The 15028-nt window shown below is 38.4% G+C and overlaps 1 protein-coding gene across 1 annotated transcript; it reads left to right on the top strand.

Moving 5' to 3' along the window:
- The first annotated feature begins 2010 nt into the window (after positions 1–2010).
- Positions 2011–14712, top strand: LOC5571080 (V-type proton ATPase catalytic subunit A). Its single transcript, XM_021853337.1, has 6 exons — positions 2011–2108; positions 2374–2497; positions 11640–11834; positions 11902–12985; positions 13054–13450; positions 13549–14712. The coding sequence occupies exons 2-6, from the start codon at positions 2422–2424 to the stop codon at positions 13639–13641; spliced, it is 1845 nt and encodes a 614-aa protein (XP_021709029.1). The 5' UTR covers positions 2011–2108; positions 2374–2421; the 3' UTR covers positions 13642–14712.
- The last annotated feature ends 316 nt before the right edge of the window (positions 14713–15028 follow it).

The raw sequence follows: 15028 nt of genomic DNA, 5'->3' as shown, positions 1-15028 counted from the left end.
CTTTTCACGCATTCTAGATTACCTTACGAGCCATAAAGTTTTGGGCAACTGCAAGGGACATCGAGGTCTTTAATTTGTCCTTTGACCTTGATGTCCCGGGAAGCCGGGATGAATTTGGTTGAAGATATTTGTGCTATCTTGTGTGGGTAGGCTTTGTATAGATTTGGAAAATAATAAATTCAGATTATTGTATGCACCTACAGAGAGTGAACGTACTCAATTCAAGTTATCCAATACTTACTTACTGGGGAACTTCGGTGACCGAGTTTGTAATAAAATCACTTTCGGATCGTTGCGAATTGGATGCAAAATTTTGCAACAACAACAAACTGTGGATGCAAACAACAAAAACAAAACCGATCGAATAAAAGGGACAAACAAAAATTATGGAACTGTGGAAAACGTAAATGAGCGGTGGTACCGTGGGTCGTTCACATTCTGACAAACCGTTCACCCGAAAAAATCGAGGAGTTTCATATTGATGATGTAACATCACAGACAAACAGACGTAACACTTAGAACAAACCTCGGATGAAATCATAGTCACGAGGACATATACGCCCAATGCTAAATTAGTTATGTTTGGCCGACGAGCCAACAGATGGCGGTAGTGTGTAAACGTCAAACGCGAAACAAAACATGCGAGCGTGCGGGTGGTGGGATTGGCCACCTACCATATTATTTGAATCGACCGTTGAAAAGGTTGTTCGATGGACAATGATGAGAGTGTGCACGTCTGTTTGTCTGTGGTAACATGCTCTTTCGGGGTTGTTAAATAAAAACAAATTTTATTAAAATTTTAGGACTCAATAATTTACAATTGAATTCAGAAAAAAAAACCTGCATCCGCATCCCAGGTACCCGTTCCGGCGATGAATCTGTGGGTGCGATTAGTCTTCCCGCAATTCCTCCTGCCTCCTTTGGTGCAGCTGTTATATGAAGGGTTTGTCCTAACACAATAAATATAATTAAGCTTGATTATCTAATAGATATTGCACTGATTCTTACCCTGTGAATTTGGAGTTTTCGGATTTTGGAATCCGTTTCTATTTATCAATGGGCATTTCGGGTGTCTTTGTGATGGTGCAGTTTCTTTTCATATAATACCGCTCCTTACACGTTTCAGCTAGATGTAAATGATGAAAGGTCATAGAAAAAAGACTGAGTGATATAAAACAGTGAACTACCGGAATATTTCAACAACATCTCTCACTAAACTTGACTAATGGAGTCGTTTATTTTTTTCAGCCAAAATAGAGTCTAGTTTTAACTCTTCATTTTGGGTGACTTTATACAACAAAAATAACAACAGAAATCATCTAAAGTAACAACTTTCAAATAACTCAAAACTGAGTTATTTTCGGTAGAACTCTGAGAATAAGTTAAAAAGCACCAAAAAACCAGAATAGAAAATACTTATTCCAAAAGTGTTTGGTGGAGTACATCATTTTAGATACTTTTTATCTCATCTTTGGGTTGTTCGCCTCTCCGTGTATTGTTTTTGTATGGTATTTTTTATCCGGATTCTCAGGGGGTCTGTTTGCCCGACTGCTGTAGGGTTAATAAAATTTCCAATTCTGTCAAAACTGCGAAACACAGTTGACTCCCACATCATCCATCAATCTCGGACGGAAGGTGTGGCGTGCCCAGTCCCGTGACTTCATCATCCACCCGCAATGTGCGTGTGTGTGTTCCATCAGAAAATTTTCATTCCTCTCCTCGACGTGCACAGGTTGGCCAGTCTTTCAGTCAGGCAAGTTCTTTGTGATACCCATTTTGCTTCGCTCAGGTGTGTGGAGCTTTGCAATTGTATCTGCCCATCCCATCTCTCTCGACAAGCTGCGTAAGTGTTTTACATTTTGCATAGTTTTGGAAGTTTACCACTAAAAGTGCCGGAATTGTGGATCGGTTTCTGGAGAATCGGATCGGATGAAATTTCCCTGAGTTTTTCCCCGTCAGGAGATCGATTTTTTCCTGTCTTCGGAGTTTTCTTCTTCCCGGATCCATCATGGAAGACGAAGCTGTCAAAAGTTTGAGAAGACTTTCTGTGAATCGATTTTGAATCATTGATTCGAAGTGATTTCTATCGTAATTGTTGAATTATTTCGGTAATATGAGATTGAACGTTATCTGAATCATGTAATTTGCTGTTCAATTCTGAATTTCGCTCGTCATATAAGAAAAATTAGGATTTGGTCACATGACCTCTACCACCTGATTGAAAGTGTTTTTGAGGCTGAGGCAAAAATCTGAATGTTGATACTAAACTGGAATTCCTGCACTTTTAGGATCCGGGACCATACTCGGAAACTCGGGACTCCGGGAAAAGGGAAGACTAGATTCCCAGGTCAAATTTGTGTTTTCAATTTGCAGAGCACCTAAGAGCAGAAGGAAGCAGAGCAGGAGGAACGGATCGTAACAATGTCCACCCTGAAGAAGATCTCCGATGAGGACCGCGAGTCCAAATTCGGATATGTGTTCGCCGTATCCGGTCCTGGTAAGTAGGAATAGCGCTATCCTACTAGATTAAAGTCATAATCATCCTCCAGGTTTTGTAACTGCTAGGGATTCCGAATTACTTTGCACAGTTTATTCGAAACTTAAAATCTTGCTGTGCAAAGAAACCAGTCACATGACTTGTATGTGTATGTGTCCCATGCGCAAAAATATTGTGTACAGCTACTATTATCGTCGTTTTAGCAGCGATAGTATTTAAGTAACATACTCTCAGCTGAGCTTCGTTGAATAGTAGTAATGGTATTATTGACCAGAGTTTCTTCATGTGGTCATGTTTTCATTCAGAAGACAACGATATCAATCAAGCCGGAGGAGGAGGAATGGTGAAGTAATGGGGCCTGGAGAATGTCGCCGTGTTTCTCCGTCACCAACACCAAGTGCAAACCTCTCTAATGTGATGGTCTCTAATGCGGGTTCCAATGGTTTTGGAAGTTTTGCTTGTTGATTAATCCCGAGAGTGGACTGGAAGTGTCTGGAGATGAAATTGGGGCATTCTTCGATTATGATTCGGCTTCACGATGCTCTGGAAGATATTAGTCATTTATGCTATCAAAATGATAGTTATGTAATTTAAACCCTTCTTGGTGCAAGTGGAATACGTTATCTTATCTATGGTAAAGGAGGAGTTAAATCTGAGCAATTCTATAAGATTTTGAAGAGTTATACTACATCTTGTTTTATATATTTCCAACTAAAAGTTAACCCAAAATCATTTCAATTAGCTGAAGATTTAAGTGATAACATAATAAGAATTCAATTAAATGCCCTGTTTGATTAAATCAATTTTAATGGCTTCATAATTCGCTTCAACCATAATTGTTCATACAGTCATCTTCTCCTTACTCGATATTGAAGGGACCATCTAGTTAGAGAGGTTTCGAGTTACAGAACACAAAAGCAGTGCAACTGCGTTCCAAGGGGCCATCGAGTTAGCCATGAAAAACCAAACTTTTACTATGGTTCTCTAATCGATATCGAGATACGGAATATCGAGTAAGGGAGAGTTAACTGTATTGTATTTAACGAAATTTTGGTTGAAGCAAAATTATTGAAAATGGAGACCGTATAACTATTGTTGGTACTTTTGATTCGTGTCGGCAGGTATTGTTTTAAGCTAGAGGACTCAAGATATTTTTTTTCATGCACTTGGAACGTGTAATGGATCTTCGAAGAAAATTTCCAAGAATCTTAACACTTCAGTCGTCGCGCTGTTGTATTTTGTACAACACTGTTGAAAAAAACTCGCTTTTCGTGCACAAAAGCGCGACAACTGGAAGGAAAACATTCAGAAACATTCAGAAAAAAAAACTCTTACATGAATTTATAGTAAAATTGTTTAACCTTCCTTGTGCATTGGGGTCAATCGGCATGGTAAAAGAGCTATAACTTTGTAGAGACAAAAAATATAAATCTGAATTTTTCTGACTTTTCCGAATTTCTGAAAACGAACATTTTCGTGTTAAAAGAAGTTACCTCTAGAAGCGGTGCTACAAAAAAAAGTAACACATTATGCATTAAAGGTCAAAATGATTCATGACTTTGAAACGCTCTCAAAAATTAAGTTTTGAACCGATTTCCGTTCTTTAAGCTTGAAAAATATAGAACCCTAAAATATTATTCTGGGATTGGTGGGTATGACCTTTCTGGGCACAAAGACACCTGGAACCTGTTCCAGAAAAAAACTGGTACATATCACATTCAGTTGTTCATACGCATGTATGGTACGACGGCTCAAATTTCATAGTTTTTCATGCCGATTTACAAGAGCATCAAGAGGACCAACAACTAGATACGGCCGGATTTGATGGGAGTATTTCGAAACCGGTTCCGGTAGAGTGTGATGTTGACTTTTTCAGACCATCATATAGTTCCACCATGCGACAGCTCAAAATTCATGATTTTTCATCCAGATCTTAATAGACACCACGCCAAAAAGATCCTCGACCGGTGCGATTCGAACCCATGGGAGGGGCATCGGGTCGAGGATGTTTTTGGATGAAAATGTGCTCGACTTACCAGAGAATAGAGATACCTTTGTACCTGTTTACACGCTATACACAAAATGGTCAATCAACAAAGTAAGCTGGGCAGTATAATTATTTATACGAAAAAAAAATTAATATAAATGAATCTGCATCACTCGGCAAGTCATAATTCATGTATTTTACTTATAAGTAAAACGATATTTCCTCGCTGACGAATTATAATTATAAGCTTTTCGGACAGTGTATAGAGATCTGTATAAAATATAACGACTATACTGCATTATTGTATTCAATGTGTACCTTGTGTTTGTACTGAATTCTTTATTTTTTCTTAAAAACTCTTACTTTGACATACCGTATCAATTAAACTATAAAAGATCCCTTTAAAATTTCCTTTAAAAATTCCTCTCGAAATATCTCCATAGACTCTTCCAGAGATTTCTCCAAGAATTCTTTCAAAGATTTTTCCAGGGATTTTTACCAAAAAATCCTCCAATAGAAGGATTCAGCAATTTGTTCCGGATTTTTACCAGAAGTTCCTCCTGGGATTCCTCCAAGAATTATTTCAGGAATTTTTGCAGATATATTTTTATGGCGATTTCGCCAGGAATTTCTGAAATTGTTTCTGTCGAAATGCCTGTAGTGATTCCACCATAGATTCCCCTAGTAAAATCTTTACTGAGATTTCCCCAGGAACTTCTTCAATGATTACTCAGGAAACTTTTCCAGGAATTATTGCAGAGATTACTTCAAGGACACCTTAAGAGATTCTTGCAAATACTCTTCAAGCGATTTCTCCTAATATTCCTGCAATAATTCTTCCCGAAACACCTATAAGGATATCCCCTAGGAAACTCTATTGGGATTTTTGTAGTGATGTCTTCAAGGCTTTCTCCAGGTTACACTACCACAATTTTTTAAAGGATTACTTCATATATTTCTGCAGTGATTTCTGCAGATATCCTCCAGGTACTGCTCCCGAGATTCCTCTAGGAATTATTCCTGAGATTTTCTCCAGAGATCGTTCCATGAATTCTTCTGGAGTTTCTACCGAAAATTCATCTAGGGATCAACAATTCTACAAGAAATAACTTCTTAAATTCTTATAGAGATTCGTCAAGAGTTTCCTTCAGTAGTTCTTCCAAGAAAATCACTGCATCAATTATTTTAATGATTTTTCCAGGTAATCTTCCAGGGATTCCCTTTAAAATTTCTCCAGAGATTTGTTTTGGAGAAATTTCAAAGGGGATTCCTCTAAGAATTCCTCTATAAATTCACCCTCAAAAAGAATTAAAAGTAATCCAGGGTTTCCACCGCGATTTTTTTAGAAACTCCTCCAGGAACTTCTTTTACGAAAAATTTGTTTTGACAAATGTCCTGATAAGTTCCTGGAGGGATTCTTCAATCCCTGGAGGAACCTCTTGAAAAAATCTAGAGTAATCCCTAGTGAAATTCCTTGAAAAAAATCATGGAGAAATTTTTGCAGGAGCTTATTCTCCAGAATTTAATAAGATTCACGAGTTCACAAATTGCTCCAAGGAACTCATTATTCACTTTCCACAATTCTTCACACATTTCACAGCATTTTTTTCAGATTTTGTATTCTATTTTCGTCTCCAGATTTTGTTCGTGTATTTTTTTCTGTACAGGGTGTCCGCAAATTATCCGTACAAACTTTGAAGACCTGGATCTATATAATCAAGCATGATAAATTCATTTTTCTTGCATGGTTTCAAACATTGGCTTATTATATTCTTATGAAGTAAGCTTGACACATTTCCGATTTTGAATTTTTGCAAAACCAAGTCAAATGTATTGAGATGTCTTAAAAGGAGCTGTTTTTCGAGCTTTATGACGGAAGAGAAATGTCCATAGATCTCATTGGTTTTGAACCGTATAATTTTCTATTTCCAGTCTAAGTTGAAGCCACTAAACTGGAGGTAACTTCAAATAATAATAGGACATTTGGATTCATCTCTTTTAGATTTTAGGAATAACACATCTCCAGTATGACTAGCGGCCCTCAGGAAAAACGTCTCCGAAAAATTTAAAAATGCCTGTCTCATTAACAAGCAATAATTTCGAAATTATTTGAAGTTGTATTTTGTGTTCACATATAGATGTATTATAAAAGGTACATGGACATTAATTTTTCATTGTTTTCAATGCGCGATAATCTTTCCAATATTTTACTGTTCGGATAATTTGGCGGACACCCTGTATAAATGTTTTCTAATGGACCCTTCACTTCAAGTCGTGCGGTTGTATTTTGTACAAAACAAATGAAAAACACTTCGCTTTTTAAACACATCTTCTGGCAGTGGCCAATGCGCAACTGCCGGGAGTTTAAATCTCAATGAAACTTAAATTTACTTACATAGGAGAAGGTATCGACCGTGATTGTTTTATTTTATTTTGTTTTACGGCTATAGCGGTCATGCGACTCAAAGCTTTGCCTGTGTTGGTAGCAAAGCTCAAAGCTTTGAGCCAACCCTTTTCCAGTAGAGAAGCTAGGCAAAATACAGGACGCTTCGATGCTTACTGACTTTAAAATGGCTTGCTCAATTTTCACCACCTAATTAAAATTTTCAATCTTGTCGCTCCCTTGCGACGCCTATGCACCTATTTGTTTCCATCATTTGCTTCTATAGACTCCCTTTAGCTTTGAGTCGCATGACCGCTATAGCCGTAAAACAAAATAAACTTAAATTTACTTTTTACTCTAATACATTTCCGAGAAAAACATAAAAATGTCCAAAATACGTTTGATTTGTGTACTCAAGCTCCAAAATACCGCTATTTTCTTAATTTGAGTTCGCTGAATCTATTGTCGTTCTCGAAAATGTCATAGCTCATCCGGTTCTAAAAATGCATTATTTATCGATTTCAGTCAACTTGCATACTAGTTTACCAGCTTGTACCAGCTTATTTGTGCTTAATCTACTACAGAGATCAATGTTTAGGTACTGAAGAATACGAATCAATTATGTTTTTATTGTTTTGTTACTAAAACGGTACTTGTTGATGACTAGTAAAACTATTGTATTTGGTCATATAGAAGAATCGACGAATTTGGTCAGCAAGCATGTTAAATCGATATAAAATTGGAAAATTTGAATCAATCTATGTCTCATACAAAATTATTAGTCCTATTCAGCAACGGATTCAGCAAACCCAAATTTGGGGGAGACACAAAATTTAATCCTTGAGACACGCGAAGCAGGGTGTCCATCCATCCGGGAAAAGTGGAAAGAAACCCTGGAATAACAAATAACCGGGAAAAATAAGGGAAATACCCGGAAATTCGGAGACACACAGTGAAATTATGTATTTCAAACATGAAATTACCGGTTTGTTTCAATTTCAAGCACATTCCAGATGTACAACTGTCTGTCACTCGTACTTCGCATCATGACTAGCTTTTGGTGAGTTGGTAGACAGTTAGCTAACGATTAAGATCTTTGAAACTTTTCTAGAAGGGTGCTTAGAGATTCCTGAAATAGTACTTGACGAGTTGCTTGCTAGATTTCCATTTAGGTTCATTGTCAATTTTGAACAAGATCTTTGAATCGATGATCGACTAATTTCTTGAAAGTTCTTTCTGAGAGGTAACAGTAGATTGCTTATAAGGTTTTTAGTGGGTTCTAGAAAAGATCCTTGTCAGAATTTTCTTGTAGAGGTGAGCCAAAAAAAAAAATGACACAAATTTTTTGGGATATCCTGGGCAGATTCATTGGGAGTTTCGTTTGGAGGATTTCTGAGGTTATTATAATACTGATTCTTGATGAAGACTTGTCAGAATTACTAGTTGTACTAGTCCTTGATCTCTGACAAAGTTATTGAGGTCCCTGACCAGATTTTGTATGGATTACTGCATAGCGAATTCTCAAAATCATCCCCAACAAATTTCTTAATTCATGGCAAGATCATTGATTGATAAATAAATAACGAACTCCTCTAGGTATTCTTGGTCAGATTTTTGTTAAGTTCTTGATGAGATTCATTAGACATTAAATTAGCAACGTTACTCCCAACAATTAAAAACCGGTCGTATCACTCACTTATAGTGAATCCTAGACCTAGACCATTCCCTTCCCTATCCAACTCCTTGACATCTATGAGGGCGTATTTCTCTTTAAGTAGGTGTTATATCATCGTTATCCAATGGCAATAGAAATGGTCATATCTTTTCAACTCTTCTTACGATTGAACAGCTATTTCTTCCAAAATAGTTTTTCATAAGTAGTTAATTGGAATAAGAGTGGTAAAGTAATTAACAAGACAGTTTTCAGTATGCAATCTACGAAATAATTGGTTACTACGCAACGTAATAGTTTAATTGGATTTTTTTTAATATGGCCTGGAACTGTTTATGAACTGATAGTTACAGGTGATTGCTCATAATTTGTTATAATAGTTCTGAACATGAAGAAACTCAGATAACATTGTAAAGATGCCAACGTCAAACTATTCAAAATTTTGACTGCGATTTTAAGCCTTTTCATCATGACACAACAGCATGCGGGCTCCATTACATCATAAATCAAAATCAGTTCGCGGGCCGCACGACGTCTTCTCAAAGATCGCAATTTGATGATCACTGCTTTATCGATTCACATCGACAGAATGCTAACCATGTTCGCATAGTCTACGTAGGCGTCATTAACAATTTCAACATTCTAACTCCCTGGAAAAAATATGTTGTATTTCTCATGGAGATATTCCTGGTAAACCCCTTTGAAGGAATACCCTCAGAAATCTATGGAGAATGTACTGAAACATAGGACGCATGAAATAATATCTGTAAAATAATTTACTGAGAAATCAAAAGATAAATCCATGAAAAATCGAGTATTTTCATTGAAAAGATCACGTACAAACACCCGGTGACAATCCCGGAGTAATCTCTGGGGGAATTCTTGGAAAAATATATGGACGAATATTTTGAGCAGTTTTTTGGGAAAGTTTTGGATGAATACCTCGTGAAATTTTGAAAATCGTTCTTTTTGAAACTAATTGAAGAAATTCGGGGACGAATCTTTGAAGGATGTTTCAGAGAAGATTCCGTTAAGAGCCCACAGAGGGAATCAACGGAATTATCTTTGAAGGAGTTCTTTGAATGATTCTTGAAGGAATTTCCAGAAACGTTAAAGTTTTCGGTACGATACGGTAAGAAACTTGGAAATACTTGGATCAACTCTTGGAGGAGCTCCTGAATGAATTGTTGTGCGAATCTCTAAAAATCTCAGCAATATTTTTTTATAGTTATCTTTTTATGCTTTTTTCATGTTTTTGAACGAAATTGATTTTGTAGGAATTTTTGTAGAAATCTCTGGAGTGAATCAGCTGAAGAAATTTATGGGAGAATTCCTGAAGCAAGTCATGAAAGAACCATAGAATTTTTGCAGAAATCTAAAACAATCTGTAGAAATAATTGTGGGTTTCTCATAACATCCAACAGAGATTCATAAACATCTTAAACATAAAATCAACCAAGGAAATACACTCCCGTGCATAAGTTTGGGTTCACCCCCTAAAAAACATGCAAAAGTGTTCAGTCCATATCTCTGTGATTACACGTCCAATTCAAACTCTTTAAGCCGCATTCCAAAGGCAAAGAGTTATTCTTACTTCGTATGTATTTTTCCAAAAACATTCTTTGAACTTTGTATACTAAATATGTACTTAAAATTGTGACATTTTTCAAAAAACACACTGAAAAAACATTACTAATTTCCTCAGCATTGGATCGACCAAAATTTTAAAACAAGGTGTCTTTAGAATCACAATCTTATATTCTTTGAAGAGCACTCATGAAATTTTTGCGAAAAAATCTGAAAAGTATTCAAAATTAATGAAACAGTCAGTCAAGTCATCGTGCAAAAGTTTGGGTTCACCCCTCAGTATGGTGTATCGTGCAAAAGTTTGGGTTCACCTGAACTTACTTAAATCTGTGAAATCTCAAACCAATCATGTACGCGCCATTATTTGCGCTCAAAAAAGCTTTAAACTATTAAAATCGGTTGAAAAATGGCAGAGATATTGACAAAAATGATGTGCGTGTGGCTCAGATGAACCCAAACTTTTGCACGATTTGCATCATACTGAGGGGTGAACCCAAACTTTTGCACGATGACTTGACTGACTGTTTCATTGATTTTGAATACTTTCCAGATTTTTCCGCCAAAATTTCGTGGTGTCTCATCAAAGAATATAAGATTACGATTCTAATGACACTTTGATTTAAAATTTTGGTCGACCTAATGCTGAGGAAATTAGATATGATTTTTCAGTGTGTTTTTTGAAAAATGTTACAACTTTAAGTGAAAATTTAGTATACAAAATTAAAAAAATGTTTTTGGAAAAATACATACGAAGTAAGAATAACTCTTTGCCTTTCGAATGCGGTTTAAAGAGTTTGAATTGGACTTGTAATCACGGAGATATGGACAGAACACTTTTGTATGTTTTTGAGGGGGTGAACCCAAACTTTTGCACGGGAGTGTACATATAATAAAGAAATCAGTGGAGGAATAATAAAAAAAGTTTGTTGTTCTAGGAGAAAATCTTAAAGAAAATTACTGGACGAATACTTGAACATTTTCTAATGAAATTCCTTTAGGAATCCATAGAAGATTTAGTTTGAACATTTCTAAAAAAACGAATAAGACATATTTTGGCGATCCCTTGAATCATTTCTGAAAAAAAAAAATCAGAAGTAGACATATAGGACATACTGGAGGAATCCGTAGTGGATTTTCTGAAGATACACTGGCGCAATTCTGGAAAAGAGGTATTCTTGGAAGAACTATTGGAGGATTCCTAAGTTCTTTTAGGAATTACGTAAGATTTATTTTGATGAAAACCTTGAAAATGTTTATTCAGCAATCCTAGTAGGTATTATGTAATGAATTCCTTAGGGAAATACTAGGAAGCAGCCTCAGAAGAACATTGGGAAAGTTCTCGATTGAATCCCTAGAACAATACCAGAACAAATCTCTAGAGAAATGCAAAGAACGTTTTTGGGAGAATTTCTTGTCGATTTTGCTCTAAAACATCACATTTAACACATACATCACACTGAATTTTGGCTCATTTGACTAAACTAATCTTCAATCATACCTTTTCCTTTCACAGTCGTCACGGCCGAGCGGATGTCCGGTTCGGCTATGTACGAGTTGGTCCGCGTCGGTTACTACGAGCTGGTCGGTGAGATCATCCGTTTGGAAGGTGACATGGCCACCATCCAGGTATACGAGGAAACCTCCGGTGTCACCGTCGGCGATCCCGTGCTGCGTACCGGCAAGCCCCTCTCCGTCGAACTCGGTCCAGGTGAGATGCCATTCTAGATTAGATTGAGACTATTAGGTTGCTAACATCCGCTCGTCCTTGCTTTTAGGTATTATGGGTAGCATCTTTGACGGTATCCAGCGTCCACTGAAGGACATTAACGAACTGACCAGCTCGATCTACATCCCGAAGGGTGTGAACATTCCCTGCTTGTCCCGTACCCAGAGCTGGGGATTCAACCCCTTGAACGTAAAGGTTGGCTCTCACATCACCGGAGGAGATCTGTACGGTTTGGTGCACGAGAATACCCTGGTCAAGCACAAGCTGTTGGTCCCGCCACGCGCCAAGGGTACAGTTCGTTACATTGCTCCACCCGGCAACTACACCGTCGACGACATCATTCTGGAGACGGAATTCGACGGTGAGATCAACAAGTGGTCTATGTTGCAGGTGTGGCCCGTGCGTCAGCCACGTCCAGTGACTGAGAAGTTGCCCGCCAATCATCCTCTGCTGACTGGTCAGCGTGTGTTGGATTCGCTGTTCCCTTGTGTCCAGGGTGGTACCACTGCCATCCCCGGAGCTTTCGGTTGCGGTAAGACTGTCATCTCGCAGGCCCTGTCCAAGTACTCCAACTCCGATGTCATTATCTACGTCGGTTGCGGAGAACGTGGTAACGAAATGTCTGAAGTATTGCGTGATTTCCCTGAGCTGTCGGTTGAGATTGACGGTGTTACGGAGTCCATCATGAAGCGTACCGCGCTGGTTGCCAACACCTCCAACATGCCTGTCGCTGCTCGTGAAGCTTCCATCTACACCGGTATTACCTTGTCCGAGTACTTCCGTGATATGGGTTACAACGTATCCATGATGGCTGACTCGACCTCTCGTTGGGCCGAAGCTCTTCGAGAAATTTCCGGTCGTCTGGCTGAGATGCCTGCCGATTCCGGTTATCCTGCCTACCTGGGTGCACGTTTGGCCTCCTTCTACGAGCGTGCCGGTCGTGTCAAGTGTCTCGGTAACCCTGAACGTGAAGGTTCGGTGTCCATCGTCGGTGCCGTATCGCCCCCTGGTGGTGATTTCTCCGATCCCGTCACATCCGCCACCCTTGGTATCGTACAGGTGTTCTGGGGTCTGGACAAGAAACTGGCCCAGCGTAAGCATTTCCCCTCGATCAACTGGTTGATCTCCTACAGGTAAGGTCACTTATAAATAGTTCAAAAGGACGTATAAATGATGTTATGTATCGTTCTCTTTTTACCAGCAAGTACATGCGCGCCCTTGATGACTTCTACGATAAGAACTTCCAGGAGTTTGTCCCACTGCGTACCAAGGTTAAGGAGATCCTGCAGGAGGAAGAAGATTTGTCCGAAATTGTGCAGCTGGTCGGTAAGGCATCGCTGGCAGAAACCGATAAGATCACCCTTGAGGTAGCCAAGCTGCTCAAGGATGATTTCCTGCAGCAGAACTCGTACTCGGCGTACGATCGATTCTGTCCGTTCTACAAGACGGTCGGTATGCTGCGAAACATGATCGGATTCTACGATATGGCTCGCCACGCCGTCGAAACCACCGCCCAGTCGGAGAACAAGATCACCTGGAACGTGATCCGTGACTCGATGGGCAACATCCTGTACCAGCTGTCGTCGATGAAGTTCAAGGTACGTAACAGAAAATGCGATGATATTTTACAGGGTGTATTCCATCTGAAAAAAAAACTGACATTTGAGATTAATTCGTTATTTTTCTTCTTCCTTAGGACCCAGTGAAGGATGGCGAAGCGAAGATCAAGGCCGATTTCGACCAACTGTACGAAGACCTGCAGCAGGCGTTCCGCAACCTGGAAGATTAAATTCTCCCGCACATTCGTGGTCTCTTCAATGCGAAATTCCTTGAAACAGTTTTATTGTTTTCAGTAAACATAGCAAAGAAATGTTCGTAGCATAGTGCAAACAAAACATCAAAATGAGAAACACGAAACACAGCAAAAGTGTAGGGCCCTCCTTGGCATCATGATCAACCAACAACATCCATTAAGTAAAATGCTTCTAGGTCACCATTTTACAGGCGTATTTAGGTTGAAACATTTATTTACACAAATTATTGCAAGAAAAAAGATTAAGAGAACAAATCTATAAAGCGAGTGTAACATATACATTTAGAAACGGCGAAACACTACAACAACTACAGAACACACGGCAGAACAGAAACAAATTTTAGTAGGTAAGTGATATTGCAAGTGTTGTCCGACGGCGTAGGAAAAGGTTAGCGAACGGAATAACGTTCAATCGGAAATTGTCTTCGAAAGTTTTCCGCTTGCATGCGTGTCTCAAATGCGAATAAAACGTATAAACAATCGTGGTGAAACTTAACATCAGTGATGATATAATCAAAGGGGATTAAAATGAAACACGTGGACAAAAGATCTATAAAGCAAAACTCTCAGCTAGAATAGTTCATGACGTCGCGAAGCGTACTATAAATAGAATAATATCTAAACCACGGTTAATGGGAAAATAAGAAGAAACTTTCGATTGAGCTATGTTATAGAAACTTATCCATGTATGATTGTATAAGATCGCTAATTAATCGTATAAGAAATAACAGAAAACAAGTTTTATTATAGGTGTAAGCCAATCAAGTTGTTATATCAGTTTAAATATTATTTAGTGAATATAGTTTTACTTTTAATTTTGTAGTGTCGTTTTTCCATCGGTAGGATCGGAAACGAGAATCGATGATTGATTGACTGTTGGCAAATGAAATGAAAGTTAAATTTATTATGCTTTTTTGTTTGTGTGAACAGAATTGAAGAGCCGCCGCGTCGTTTCGGTCAATGCAAGCGACCGACGGCTCGTATCTGTCTTGTACATTTTTGTCGATGAGCAGAAAATATATGAGAATAAAACCCTCTAAAAAATTGCATTCCGCGTAAACTGTAAACTGGCTTCTGCTTGATAAGTTGAGAAAACATCCCTTCTTCTTGTTAAGTTACACAGAGTAGTGTGTGATCTTCCGATTCCGTTGCATGCTCCTGTGAGGAGAGCGACGAAATCAAGATCAATTATTGTGTCTAGTTTGCGTGGTGCGGGTGCGAAGAGATCTTCATGTTCAGTCGGGGATGCATTGCTAACTGATGAGCTCGGTTTATGCTTATAATAACACATTTTTATCATGGCAACGCTACGTTTATGTAATTTTTAAACAGACTATGGATGGTTCGTCACTATTAGTGTCGA

This window comes from Aedes aegypti, chromosome 3, assembly GCF_002204515.2.
Source record: "Aedes aegypti strain LVP_AGWG chromosome 3, AaegL5.0 Primary Assembly, whole genome shotgun sequence".
In the NCBI taxonomy this organism is placed as follows: domain Eukaryota; kingdom Metazoa; phylum Arthropoda; class Insecta; order Diptera; family Culicidae; genus Aedes; species Aedes aegypti.
Note: the sequence above shows the minus strand (reverse complement) of the source record. Positions and strands in the feature narration are given on the sequence as shown.

What these genes read in the sequence shown, in the direction of transcription:
- LOC5571080 (XM_021853337.1), top strand. Translation starts at nt 2,422, where the DNA reads ATGTCCACCCTGAAGAAGATCTCCGATGAGGACCGCGAGTCCAAATTC. An exon ending in GTTCGCCGTATCCGGTCCTG is followed by an intron (nt 2,498 to 11,639) that starts GTAAGTAGGAAT and finishes TTCCTTTCACAG; the next exon opens with TCGTCACGGCCGAGCGGATG. An exon ending in AACTGGTTGATCTCCTACAG is followed by an intron (nt 12,986 to 13,053) that starts GTAAGGTCACTT and finishes TCTTTTTACCAG; the next exon opens with CAAGTACATGCGCGCCCTTG.